This window comes from Saccoglossus kowalevskii, chromosome 14 (assembly GCF_978046115.1).
Source record: "Saccoglossus kowalevskii chromosome 14, keSacKowa6.1, whole genome shotgun sequence".
NCBI classification, from domain to species: domain Eukaryota; kingdom Metazoa; phylum Hemichordata; class Enteropneusta; family Harrimaniidae; genus Saccoglossus; species Saccoglossus kowalevskii.
The window spans coordinates 31,259,527-31,274,554 of record NC_140654.1 but is presented as its reverse complement, the minus strand read 5'-3'; the positions used below and the strand labels follow the sequence as shown (position 1 = coordinate 31,274,554).

General features: G+C 34.0%; 1 protein-coding gene across 5 annotated transcripts in view; it reads right to left on the bottom strand.

Annotated features, from left to right (window-relative positions):
- LOC102807770 (protein argonaute-2-like) overlaps window positions 1-15,028 on the bottom strand; it is a 46,427-nt gene that overhangs the window by 17,082 nt on the left and 14,317 nt on the right. For all 5 annotated transcript variants that reach the window (XM_085508118.1, XM_085508119.1, XM_085508120.1 and 2 more), the window contains exons 7-13: window positions 13,075-13,158; window positions 12,817-12,880; window positions 5,497-5,568; window positions 3,987-4,034; window positions 3,446-3,574; window positions 2,458-2,591; window positions 1,543-1,727 (exon numbers count right to left, since the gene is read on the bottom strand). In XM_085508118.1, coding sequence (XP_085364244.1) covers window positions 1,543-1,727; window positions 2,458-2,591; window positions 3,446-3,574; window positions 3,987-4,034; window positions 5,497-5,568; window positions 12,817-12,880; window positions 13,075-13,158 — 716 coding nt within the window. The remainder of the gene's footprint in view (window positions 1-1,542; window positions 1,728-2,457; window positions 2,592-3,445; window positions 3,575-3,986; window positions 4,035-5,496; window positions 5,569-12,816; window positions 12,881-13,074; window positions 13,159-15,028) is intronic.

The following is a 15,028-nucleotide window of genomic DNA, read 5'->3' as shown; positions in this document are numbered from 1 at the left end:
TGATGAGTAATCAATGAATGGTACAAAGTGTAAAATGTTATTACACTAGAAAACTTGTTAAATCATTTGATGAGTAATCAATGAATGGTACAAAGTGTAAAATGTTATTACACTAGAAAACTTGTTAAATCATTTGATGAGTAATCAATGAATGGTACAAAGCACAAAATGTTATTACACTAGTACAACTCATTACATCCATGTAGAACAATTTCTATTGGGACTGGTAATTTACAATATTATAAAAGTATTTAAAGCGTTACAGATGTCACGCAGCACATGTTCAAATTTTGTGATTATGTATTTTACACACATTGATACATAATTATGGAACACAACGACTGTAGCATTTTAAACTAAGCCCTACAAAAGTGACATAGATTTCATCAAACTGAAATAAATAAATAGAAACAGCATCCAGACATTGTTTGGAAAAAATAGTATCATATTATTGATTTGGGTCAATAAGTTTTCAATTGATTCCCATTGGTACATGAAAAGTAGATGCATTCATTTGATGAGAAAACAAATTCTTCAACTTGTTGCTATAAAAAAAACTTTCATGTATCAATGAGTACTACCGTACTCGACCGCGTAAGCGCCCAGGGGCCTCAACTCAAAAAAATCACGATTTTTTAGGGGTGGGCGCTTACTCGAGCACCCCCCTCGAAAAAGAGTGCAAATGAAAAATTTGATTCATCAAGTGACAGATTACGTCTTTGAGGGAAAATCAAATTACCAAATTAGTTGAGTCGTCATTGATTTTCACAAGGAAGAAACAAAAATGATCACAACAAATATGCACATTTTATTACCAGAATTTATGAAATTAAAAACATTTGAGTCTGTTGGAACACAGTCGGAGTCAAAATTGTCATATTATCTCCACTGACGAAGGTGTTGGATCGTACGCAAACTCTCGATGAAAATCACTTTCCGCCATGATGCATTTGCATTTGACCTGCAGCAGCATCCTTTGACCTAATGGGTCAAGTTGGTTATTTACCAATCAGAATGCCGTGTTGCACTGACGCAATTCTTCGGACATTCCCGAAGACTTTCCGGTAACGCAATGCGGAAGTGAATTATCGATGTAGAGGTACGATCTGTTGGAATTTATTTCAGCGAATAAACAACATGGTTTTTCCAAAAAACTAGTAACTAGCCATTTTTGAGAGGTAAACTGAATATGGCATGAAATATTTACCGCATTTTACTTGTATTAACAGGTCATTGTCGAAGTGTAGTTTACGCACGGTTACCGTGTTCTACGCATTCACAACATGTTCACAGCGGTCGATATCCACGCTGTATCATATAAAAACGATCACCAAGATTCGTTACGCAAGACCAAGTTTTCAATTAGTTGCATTTTGAAGGGGTGGGCGCTTTGCAGAATGTGACCCCAAATATAAAAATTGTGCAAAAGTGGGGGGTGGGCGCTTGCCCGGGCGTGGGCGCTAACGCGGTCGAGTACGGTAAATTAGTACTATATTTTTGTATATGTATACTACTGGTCCTAGATACTGACACTGAACTTACCATATACAGGTGTTTTTCCAGGCAACACAACAACAATCAACTGCAGACCTTGGAACGTAGTCTTAAGGTAACGAAACATTGGCTCGACTTGATCAGCTCCAGTAGCATATTTACAAAAACATGGCTGGCCGAGAATTGGCATGCCAGCATCATTAGAAATCTTTTGTAACTGTACAGTAAAATTCCTAACAAATACAAAAATTTTAAATTATGAAATTAATAGTCTTACTTGGCAAAACACTTAGGTATCCAGATTATTTTAGTGTTGAATTATTGATAGGGTCATATTCAATCTTACAGCAATTCTGAGAATTAACCGTGCAGTAAGTTACCAAGTTGGCTCACAACTTTGCAAAACACTTAGTATACATATTTAATAACAATTTCTTGTTTATCTACAATGTATGCAATTCAAAAAATATTAAAAAATATATTCATATATTCAAATGAACTCTTTTCATTTTGAAAAACGGCAATTTACCCTCATCTAATGTGATAATACAATGATGTAAACTGCACACATGTCAATGTAACAGTGTCGTCAAGTCTAGATTGGACAAAAACTGATGTGTTTTGCAAAGCTGCAAGTCATCTTGCTAATCAAGTGTCTGAATAATTCTCAGAATGGCTGTAATTATCACAAATAGTTTTATGGTTTATAAATAACTCAAAATGTCCGCTTTCATCCAGAGTTGAAATTTTTGATTATCATAACTGCTATGTGACACGTCGTAACTATATCAATGTGTAAAATTACTTCTACTCTATTAGTAAGCAACTAAAGTCCCCATAAAATGATATATAATTTAAATAATGAATACAGTACACGACACATGTTCAGATGCTGCCCAAACTAGTATTCCTTAGTTTTTAAAAAACAGCAGCTGTTTAATCACAAATATAAGTGATACTTGCCTCAGTGCATCTTCTCTGCATGACCTTTGAGGTGCAAAGCAGGCTATCGCCCACACACGGATTTCAATTCCGGTGTGGAACTGTTTACCTCTCATATCCCATACACCTTGATTAGGAACAGCTGTGAATTTAGTCTGTTGATACAAATGTACTTTCAATGAACCACAATGTATAGTAGTAAATGCTAGAATATACATGTGTTGCTATCCAATACCTGTACAGATAGCAATCAAGGACAATGATGTAGCATTCTTCAATTTCAGATGTGTCATATAAAATATACTAATATTATTAATAATAATATCATTAATTCCAGTAATTGCAAAGTTATTCCATTACTCTGCAAGCCATTGCACTGTGGCATATTTTGTCTTCATTTTTGCCAATCACTATATGAATGACTAATAACAAAGGTAGCATATTAATCATTGCCAGCTAAAAAAACTTCTGTGACAATGTTGTCCATAAACAATTTTATTAACATAAACACATGTGTATATTTATTAACAGCAGTTAGCAATGCTATTATTTTATCAAGTGTGAACGGCCGGTTCTCGCCAACCAGTCACTGCGTACACGAAAAACAGAAACAAATGAGTGACATTATGGAATCATGGGATTAACAACTGAAGGAATAAGCTGATTTACATATGTTGTTATGCAAATTAACCATAGTGCTATAATATATTCTAGAACACAAAATCATATAAAAAGCAAACCTAGTGTCTTGTACCTGAACAATACGTATATACAATGTTTTCAGGTATGTTAATGAGCTCATGAATATTAATAAGCGACCCTCACTTTTATCATCCTGGTCAGAACACCACAAGTACAGATTTCTTTTCTTTCATGTTTCAAATCGATTCACCAATTATTTCTAATCTAGACACACAAGGTGGTTAAAAATAGCACAACTGATGTAACCTTAACTTGAGTACCAGTAAGAATATAAGACGTTATAATAAAGTAGTAATTCAGCACTCACACTGACTCTTCCACCGTACTGCAGTTTAGGAGGCGGCAATACTCTTCCTTGTATTTCTGTCATCTGATTACTGATTGTTATTCCAAATTCTTGCACAAATGGATCACTGTTAAAATTGGCTTTATTGATCTGTAAAAATATAATAGGCAATCATAAAGTTGGATAGATAAAAAATTTATTTCTATCATATTTTGAAATATGATACATGCAATACTTTAACATTAACTTCTTAACATTTAAGCATGGCCATATCACCATGGGGAAAACTGACCATCTGTTGCATGTACAAATTTAATTACGTGAGCACATGGTTTCCTGAGTGTACAAGTTTGATTGAGTAGACACATGGCAATCCACTGAGCCATTGTAGTTTATCACACTAACCAAACAGTGCACCTCCGAATACCTCAAATGCTTTGATTATTTTTACTTTATTGTTTGTTTAAATCAAATTCGTAAAAAACGTTTACCATGTGGCACGCATCATGTCACCCTTGCAGGTTGTGGAATATATGGTGAAACAACACTCCAAAATACTTACCAAATTATTAATCTCTCTTTCCCTATCAGGAGCTGATCTTGCGGTTGCCTAGAGGTTAAATGGGTAGAGTGTTAGCATAATACAAATTGACATATAGATTTAAATTAGTTGTGTTAATAAGCCACAAAGGAGTGCACCTATTTGCAGGTACAAGCATGCAGGGAAAAATTCGTAGCATACACAGAGTAACTCCATATTAATTACAAGACAATTTTTTAGGAATAAGATAACAGTATTAAATATTATAGTGAAAGCACAAACAATTGGTATACTCCACAAAGATCAAGAAAATATGTACAATTAACTGCAAGATAGCTTTAGATTATGGCAAAATGTCTTCATTTAGTCAAACATAGTTTGATTTTTTAAACATGTTGAAATCAGTGTGGAGAAACCAAATTGAAGTAGATACAGACTCAAGTAAGATAGGCCTATAATACAGCATCTAAATGAGGCACGTTAATATCTACATCCAAAGAAAGGTAGAAATCATTTTAGATCCTACAGTCAAACAAGCCAGGCGTTTATTATATTGGCATTGCATTAAAGACAACTATGGGTGGCTGGGTTTGGTTAATGTGTTAGTTTGACTAGACTATGGCTTAGTGTTAATTTAGAGCAATCACATGTGGGTTCCAGAAAGCAGTAGTGAAAACTAGTTGGCAACACTGCCTTGTAATCCTGCAATACATATCAGACAGTATTCCAGTCTTGTGTACACTTTGTAAATCATTATTTTGTAATACCGAAGGGTTCAGAAAGAATTATAAATCTTAGACCAATGATCAATTAAATAACCAATGGTGAACAATGTTGTCATTTCTTTCCTCAAATCTTGTTACAAAGCGTGCACATACAGCAATCTCAGAACATTGATGTGAAAACCGAAGTTATGATTAACTTAAAAATAAGGTTGTAATTAGCAATTATGCATTACTAATGGTCACGGCTAACTTTTTGGAGAAAGGAATTTTTTGAAACTTTGGTTGGATGTTTTAAAGCAAAACTAGTCTTTGAATCAAGAACTTCAATTGCACGCATTTGCCAATCCAAAATGGCTGCTAAAATTTGGGTGAATGCTATGGGGTTCCACGTAAACAATTTCACACCCCCCCACCCCCAATTTTATTTTAGTTCAATTCATTTCATGAAACATTTTACTGAGCAAAATATCAAATTCTAGTGATTGTAAAAATGTTTTATTAGTTACCCGCATCCATCTTTAAACATTCACCATTTTACAGTATTAGTGTAACATGACTGGACATAGTCTGAATGCTATTGCGTAAGTTTATAGTCAATGTTGTAAGCTAGTTTATAATAACTGCTGTCCTGATCTCACAGGTAATCGCAATAAATTTGTAAAAGCAGCTGCTATAGGAGAGAAAGGAGCTTGTTTCACTGTTGGTACCAGGATCAAATAGATACCAAATGCAAATGGATTTTTTTAACCCGGACAAAACTAGCCTCATACAGATGCAGTACATAGACTTTAACTTATTTGAGACACCTTTATCATGGTAGAGGTTTGCATATCGGTTAGTTTCTTTATGCAGCGCTGGCCTGCCACTATGTTGCACACCTATGGAGTAAAAAAGAAAAAAAAAAGTTAGGTAAGTATCTTCTACATTCTCAACATTCTAGAATTTACACTTTTGCAAAATGTACCGGTATAATAGGATGATGTAAGCCCCTATCATAAAACATACAAATTTGGAAACTAGCTGGCATCTGTGATGTAAGCAAGCTTAAAGGGCTCAAACCGGAAATGGTCAGTCGGTGAACGCAAGTCAAATACAGGGTTCTCCCCAGCAGACAGAGAGTGCTGGACGGTATGAATATTCACTCATTAATATGCATGAACTAATTAATATTCAAAATGGCCACATACTGGCAAGAAGACAGGTCATATGTATTGATATTTATTATACAGTATGAAACATCACAACACAACACAGGATAAATAATACACAAACAAATCATCTTTGAAGACATGATGCATAACTAATTGAAAGCACAAAATATTTACAACAGTTACAATATGAAATCATATTACTATTTGTTGATGTTAATTCGTTTTTTTTAAAACTAATGTTTTATGAAGTCAGCCAAAATAAAATAATGTTTCAAAAAAGTACTATAACTTATTTTCTGTATTTTTTTACTGCTGGAAATTTTATGTTTGTATTTTTTGTTCATTTGGACGTGGCAATATAAAATTTATGTTGTCGCACAAACGTTCGGTTCATTAAAAAACTTGCATGAATGTGCGTCATCGGCGCCAAAAAGCAAGATGATCAAATGTAATAAAATCTACATAATAGAAGATTTTCGATCTGCAGTTAACAGTTTCTAGCAAAAATAATAGCATTATGTATAAAAATACATACTTAAAAAATAATTTTCATTCGAATCGAAAGTTTGTTGATATTTGCTTCGTTGAAAACAGCTATGACCTGGAAACAGTTAATTTTACTGTGTGCATCCTGATACTACGTAACGATGATTTTGATTGGACAAAGCCACGCACTGATGTTGGACCAGCCCTAGCTGCTCAAATCAATTCTCCTGAACATTTTACAAACTACCTTTCTGATAATCATTACACAGCTTCTTTCTTCCTGCGTCCAGTTAGTCAAAATGACGTCATTAATGAGATCGGGCGTTTAGATCCCAGCAAAGCTATGGGCCCAGATCATATTCATCCAAAAACAATAATCCATGCTGCCCAACACATTGCTAGTCCCCTAGCCCATATCATCAACCTATCCATTACTACAGGTATTTTCCCAGATCTACTAAAAATCGCTAAAATTACCCCCATATATAAAAAAGGTTCACCTTTAGAAATAAGCAACTACAGACCCATTTCCTTATTGCCAATTCTAAGCAAAATTATTGAATCTGTTGTTAAATCCCAACTTTTAGCGTTCCTTGATAAATTTAATATTCTTTTGCCGACTCAATATGGTTTTCGCAAACATTACAATACCAAACTTGCACTTGTAGATCTAATTACTGACATCACAGACAAAATGGACGCAGGTTACATCACATTTGGTATATTTATAGATTTAAAGAAAGCATTCGATACAATTGACCACCACATTTTATTACAAAAATTAGAGCATTATGGGATTCGGAGCCTGCCACTTAAATGGTTTCACAGTTATCTAGAAAATCGTCTCCAGACAGTGGAAGTCAATGGTACCGTATCACCCCCAAACCAAGTTAAATGTGGAATTCCCCAGGGTTCAATACTCGGCCCTCTATTATTTCTTCTCTATATTAATGATATTAACTCCAGTACCAATGCCTTTGATTTTCGTTTATTTGCAGATGACACTAACCTATTCAACTCACATAAATCTAACCAAATTAATCTTAATACTATTAATACAGAATTTAAAAAAGTCGTTGACTGGTGTAAAGCTAACAAACTAACAATTAATGCCAACAAAACAAATTATATGGTAATTAAAACTCCACAAAAACAAGTTCATATTAATGGATCCCTAGAAATTGATAATGTACCGTTAGAGGGCGTAACATCAGTATCTTACTTGGGTGTCAATATAAATTCGTCTTTGAACTGGAAATCTCATATTAACAAAGTCACTAACATACTTAGCTCTAAAATTGGTATAATCTCACAAATTCGACATTATGTCCCAAAGTATATTCTTATTCTATTATATAATACCCTGATTCTTCCACATTTAACGTACTGTGTTGAAATATGGGGAAACGCTTATCCTACCCTTCTTGAACCGATTCTACGACTCCAGAAAAGACTTGTGCGGCTTATCACTTTTTCAAAATGGAACTCGCATTCTGCAACACTGTTCCGTTCTCTTCAAATTCTGGACATTCACAAACTATGTAAATTCCACTCTTGTCTATATATTTTCGATTTAAATAAAAATCGTTTCGCACGCTGTCCTGATACCTACATCAACACTCCTTCTCATAATTATCCCACTAAAATAAATAGAAGTGGCAGCCTCTCTATACCAAAAACAAAACTTTCTATAACCCAGCATAACATAAAGTTTGCATCAATTAAGCATTGGAATTCACTAAGACCAGAACTACAAAATGCCAATATTAGTAGATATTTTTTTAAAAATTGTCTGAAAGCTGAACTTATATCTGAATATTCAGATTAATTATACGACTATTGGTTGACAACTCACTACAGACTGACTGATTAACTGATTGACAAGCCGACTAATTGACTGGTAGTTTGTACAATGTGATTGATTGTTTTGCGATTAGAAAAATATTAATTTATTTATTTTGCAATTAAGTGACTTATTTATTCAATTGAATTATAATTATTCACCATATCAGGATAGAGCATAAAAATCACATATACATATATATGATTACCTTTTGATATTTGTTTCATTGACAGACTGATTGTTTGCTTGATTTTGCAGTTTAGTGATTAGTTTATTTTGTAGAAAATGATTTATTAAATTTAGTGATTTGTTTATTGTGCGACAAAATAATGTTTATATTCACTCAGCAATTTCAATGACTTATTTATTTTATTTTGATATTTAGTAATTGAACTATAATGTTGCGCCACTTCACGATAAAATATATGTATATGATAAATTTATGATAATCCGCACGTCAGTACAGTATTATTTCTTATTCCGGGTCTAGGACTCGACTAGCTCAAATGAGCTATTTCCATGACCCACACCAGAATCCTTTGCAGTGGTAAAAAGGAAAAATTAATTGTGTTATGTATATTTTCTTTTTCTGGTGTAAATAAATAAATACAAATACATTGACGCGAAAAACAACCAATCAGAATGTTTGATCCAAGAAGAACACAAGTGAATTTATTTCCTCCACTTATGATGCGAGTTGAAAGCATGGCCGTTTCACCGGGGTTTTTAAATCGTGATTTAAAGAAAATTCAACTTTAAATAGTGACATACGTCAAAATATAAACATTCACATCTTTAATCAAGCATTCGTCTGGACTTCTTGGTGATCAACAATGTCTGTGATGGTACGTCGGCTGTGCTGGTCGTTTACCGATCATGCATGGCTGCCTTTGTTCCGCTCGGCGGTGACGATGTTGCCGCTACAAGTCATGGCGTTAACTTGGTTTTAACCATTGACCTTATATTTTGACGAATGGTTTTACCGATATCGATTTTATATATTTGACGTCACCCTGGCAGTAAAAATATGGGTACGGCAATCCACTTTTCTATGCGTTACCGCCGTGCTAAAATAAGGTTCCACACTTACTAGTGTCGATTGCCACTGGGCGTCTTACGTCGCCAACTCTTTGAGTTGAGTTTCACGCCTATTGTTTTTGTTAATTGGTGACACAACCCAAGCTTTGATTATCCACTCTCTCGAACATTCCTTTGTCTCTCAGAGCGTTTGTTGCGTCCTGGACAAAAACAATAGTGCCGGACGGCAGCCATGTGTGCCGGTCGCTAATTCTGAGTGCCGGACGGCGCCGTCCACCGCCGTCCAGCGTGGGGAGAACCCTGCAAATATCTTTTTATGGTTTTAAAAAAATCACAAAGTTTGCTAAGCATGTACATTCCACTGGTGCTCTTTAACAGTCACTGAGATATTCATTTATAAAATCACACATGCGTAATTATAATATCTAACTAATAATTTCAAGTCATTATACAAATCACAAGTACAAACCTGCATGAGCCAGATTACAAGTTGTACTCGTATTAAGGTAGAGATGCACTTTATTTGTGAATTTCAATCAAAAATAGTTTTTTTCGTTTTTTATATAGATTTTTATCTAAAGAACATTCTGTGAAAATTTGACCAATGAATTCTTATTGGAACACCGTTAAAATTGCTGTTTATTTTCTGGTTAAAAATAAAAAACACTCACACGTGGCAATGTTTATGTCCAATTGCCTAATTTGCATGAGTAACCAAATAACAAGACCTTTGATTGACAATATGCAAATCGAGATTGTACGGGTCATAGTTCATTCAATTCACGCGCATGTGCAATTATTCTCAAATCAGTTCTCGCTCGCTAGCAAACCAAACATTATATTTCCTCAGCGTTTTTTCTAAATTTTTATCATTACATTATGCGTAGTGTGAAAAGAAAGAGAGGTAGAAAGAAGATTCAGATGATTTCTATGTCGGAAGAGGCAAAAGCTACACTGAAGGCATCAGCCCACCGAACGAAAAACAAATCGATGTGAGCGTCCAAACATGACTTTCCCTGAAGGCATGAATCCGAGTTTCTGATTGACTGAGAGATTTTATTTTTAAATAATTGTTCTCAAAAAATAAACTGAGCATGTGAAGAATAATTTAACATTGTTTACAGTGATAACTGCTCATAGTCGAAACGAAGCTTACCCATTCACGCTAGTCACAATAAACATCATACTCTTGAATAGGCGTCAATGACTACGGTAAAACTTAGACTATTTTAGGCATCAGGAATGATTGAAATGTCCGAAAATGACGCCAAAATACACCTTAAAAGTCCCATTTTATTTTTTTTCTAAATCCCATCCCGAATTTACGGCAGAATCTGGTCCCTCAAATAAGGGACACGTGAGCTTTGATTCTAACCGGATATATTGCACTGGGTCGGGGAGATACAAACTTTTGTGTATCTTTTGTCCAATGGGTACCTGTACTTCGATCATTCGCGAGTTTTGCTCGATGGTGCGAGACAGCTTTGTTTGCAACCGGACGAACTCAGTTTAATTCAATGAAGCAAACAACTGACAATGCTAAAATAAATTGCAAAGGTACGCTAAAATTAATTGAAAACAAGCAAATAATTTCAATGAAAAATAAATCACAGAGAGAGGTAACTTGATACATTACGCATTACGGTAACAACTCTTTTGACGCGCTGACCGCTTCTCCACGTCTGATGTTTTGTTTTCCTTGTCATAATACTTACTGATTGATGATTTTGTTTTGATTTTTGAGTTTTTTGCTTTTTCCGTGAAAAATGGGGAAGTTTACGTCAATTTGACGGACATTCCATTTTTTTAAACTAACGAAGCACACTGTTTAGCACTCCCATTTTTTTCATTTGCCGATTTCTATTCAGAAAAATTCGACCGCTCGAAAATGCACCTTAATTTTGCACTCTTAAAACATGTCAGATTTCCAACACTAATTATTTAAAACCGGTCGAAATTTTAAAACTTTTACGTTAGGAGCTGGAGCTATCTTCTTGCAGGCGACCGTCGCCGGTAGTACAACAGCATGTTTTGTACGTACATCCGTGCGCTGATTGTCTGCGACTGTCTTAGAAAATCCCTGAATAAGGCGTTGCCAAAATCGGAAAAAATAAAAAAATGCCTCCTTAAAAAACGAACAGAATTCAAATATTTCTTTTAACAAATATGTTGCAGTGGGAAAAATGGGATTAGAAACGATGAACAAAACTTCTGTGCCTCGCGTTTCGATTCTAGGATTACGCGATTATTCATTATTGTGCGTTCGCTTCCTGGAGTTGGTTCTCAATACTACATAAACATCATCAAGGATAAATAATTTAATATCTCACTTTGTACTCTTCACGGTAAACCATAGGCTCTGAAATACTCGTAGATTTTTAATTGAAAATACATCGAAGAGAAGCCATGATGTTTTGATCGTGAAGGTCACCTTCCTAGGACCGCCCCCTGTTTAATAATTCATGAGATGACGTCATATTTACTGGGCATTGCCACGTGTTTTTACCGACCCCATCAAAACACTGGTATGAATGACGTGTTTCTGATTTATATATTCAAGAGCAGTTGTTCTGGTCCAACGATTTTACATAAAATGTCTATGTCTATACGTTAACTTTCAATTTCAATAGTCTAGAAAGTATGACAAAGCAGTAATTCCCGGTTTAACGTGCAAATATGCAAATTAGCCATTTTCTCGTCTTCTATTTTTGGTGAATTCTTGGGTTTTAAATTAAAATAGCTGATAGACGCTTTGGCCATTTGCCTCGATATTTTCACACATTATTGACAAGGTGTTCCCCCTTCAAAATGCGTCCGGACAGTTTATTACGGCGAGTGGAACAAAAATAACAAGTCCGCAATTAACATGAATATATAAATTATGCAAAAATAGAAAAGAGTGAACTAAGAGGTCATGCTGTGCAACTTTGAAAGCCGTTAGAGAGATGAGTGGACGCATTTGAATTAGTAGTATACCAAGGTATCCAGTGATGTAATTTTACCCACAAACGGACTTGAAGTTTTTAAGCTAATTTTTTTAAACCACTTTTGTCCAAAAAAGCATATTTTTGACCCAAAATCAAAAACGCATTCTGGATATTTAAAATAAAGACAAGTTTTACAAAGTTTGTATATTAAGCTTTCAGAAAATATATAACATGTTGGATATATAATACCATCTTCATTGTCTAATTACTCAATTAAAAAGCAAGCTAAATAAACTGCATCGCTACCTTAATCAACACAAACAAATAAGCCATCAAGTACAACTTATGAATTACCGATAAACTAAGATAAGATGACATCACTAAGACATTCACTACTATATTTGCTTTATTAGAAGCACATGTAAACCATCAATTGTACTTATAGTATACATGATCATAAAAATATTACTTATTTTGGCCATAGACACGTCTCCTTACATAACACATACACTACAAGCAAATGGAGAATTTCTGTACAGGACATAGAAGGGCTACCAACATGTTGACTAGACTAGAGAATTCAAACTATCAAACTATAAAGCAATGTAAATCACACATCAAGACTACATGACAGTACTGTCTGAATCAGAGCACTACAAGACTATAGAATACAATGCTAACCTCCAATGGCAGGTAAGTATGTTTTTGTTCTTGTCCAACTTGTAAACATGGTAGATAAGGATACCTATAAGATAAGCAAGTGCAAAACAAATGTAAAATCTGTATTAGAAAATATGGCTTCTAATAAAATAGTAAGAAATGGTGATGTTTGGGTTCTTGGTTTGTGGCTTCTAATACATCAATTCTTGCACATAAGGGATGATGAAGAGTGAGTTATTCAGTAATACAACCAATATATTACACAAGATATATACTTACTGTAAATTTAACTTATGTCTATCTTTAAAATATTTAGCCACAGTACACTCTACAGTCTGACCAGACTCTAACTGAAGTGGAAATCTGTAAAATAACCACAATAACATCAAAAATCTATTTGCCACTTGAAATATTATCATTAATTTTTGTTTCCATCATAGGTGATTTACTGTTCACTACGAGATCTCACTATTGCATGAAAAACACCGACCAAACGTCTGGAACAAAAATCAAATGATTTGATTTTAAATTTATTTGTTAATAAGCTCAATGTCAAAATGCCAATCTCTGGAGAAGGGAATAGTTCATTGAGATGTCATAACTTCATCCAAATTGACCATCATCAAATATGTATAAAACAATATCAATTGTGGAATTAGCCCAAAATAGTTTCATGTGTATCGAATCACGTGCAACATTTTGACGCCAGCAACGCTATGACCTTTGTTTTTCCTGTTTTCATGTTCGATTTCACAGGATCTCCCAGTGAACAGAAAATAGTTTATTACATAATATATCAAAAGTACAATTGAATAGGTAACTTTAATGCTCCAAAATAAAACAATTAAAATAGAATTAAGGTCTATGTAGCAACCCAGTCTTTTTCATCTGTAGTAAATCTAAAAATAGAATGTTCACCATATGAGAGAAGTCAGCAAAGAAAGAATAGATATATAAAATGGAGACACTGTAGCTTGCAGCAAAATACACAAAGAGCCACCTGGCAGTTCAAATAAATACATTAAAAGAATCTCCTTCTTATGAAAAAAGAAAAAATTGTTTTTATTTATAATCTCCACAGTATCAGTAATATTGGTAATTTTTATATAGTCATTGTTTCATGAAATCTGAGAAAACAAGCCATGCATGGCACAGTCCCCGTTAGTTATCAAATTTAAGATGTATAGTTTTGTTTATAGTAATATAGCTGGAATATAACCATGTCAAGAATATGATTTTTTAACATTAAGATGATTGACATTTGTATCTAATTGACAAACAAGTACTTGTCCATATTAAGAGATATTGCTCTGGAACAACATTCAAAATCAGCCATTTTGAATACATGTATATATATAACATGATGTATAACAAATATATAAAATTTAAATATAACAAGTCAAAGCATTTAAGAGATATGGCTTTTAGCACAAAAATGACCACCATTCGGCCATTTTGAATAGGATAGTTAAACCAATATATCTGTTTATCTATGACATGATGTATAATGAATATTTAAAATTTGAAAATATTATCAGTCAAAACAAGTCGGAGATATGGGTCTAGAAGCCCATTCATTAAAACAAAATGGCCGCCAGACAGCCATTTTGAATCCGATCTGAAAAATAAATGATGTGCATCAGGAACCTGTAATGTCTATAAATATATGTATAAAGTTTGAACAAAATCCATTCATAAATGTCATAAATGCTTGATATTTGATGATTGTTTAGCACAAAGGCCACCATTTGGCCATTTTGAATAGGATCGTCAAACCAATATATCTGTCTATGACATGATGTATAATGAATATTTAAAATTTGAACATAATCAGTGAAAGCAAGTCAGAGATATGGCACGAGAACCACATTCATTAATACAAAATGGCAGCCAGTCAGCCATTTTGAATCTTATCTGAAAAACAAAATTATTTGCATCAAGGTCCCATAATGTCTAATGTATATACCAAGTTTGAACAAAATCCATCTGTAAACAGCCGAGAAATGGTGGCTTTTTAGGATTTTTTAGCACAAAAATGGCTGCCATTCGGCCATCTTGAATCAGATCGTAAAACAAAATGATGTGCATCAAGGTCCTATAATGTCTAATGTATATACAAAGTTTGAACAAAATCCATCTGTAAACAGCCAAGAAATGCTTGATTTTGATGATTTTTAGCACAAAAATGGCCGCCATTCGGCCATTTTGAATCAGATCGTGAAACAAATTGACG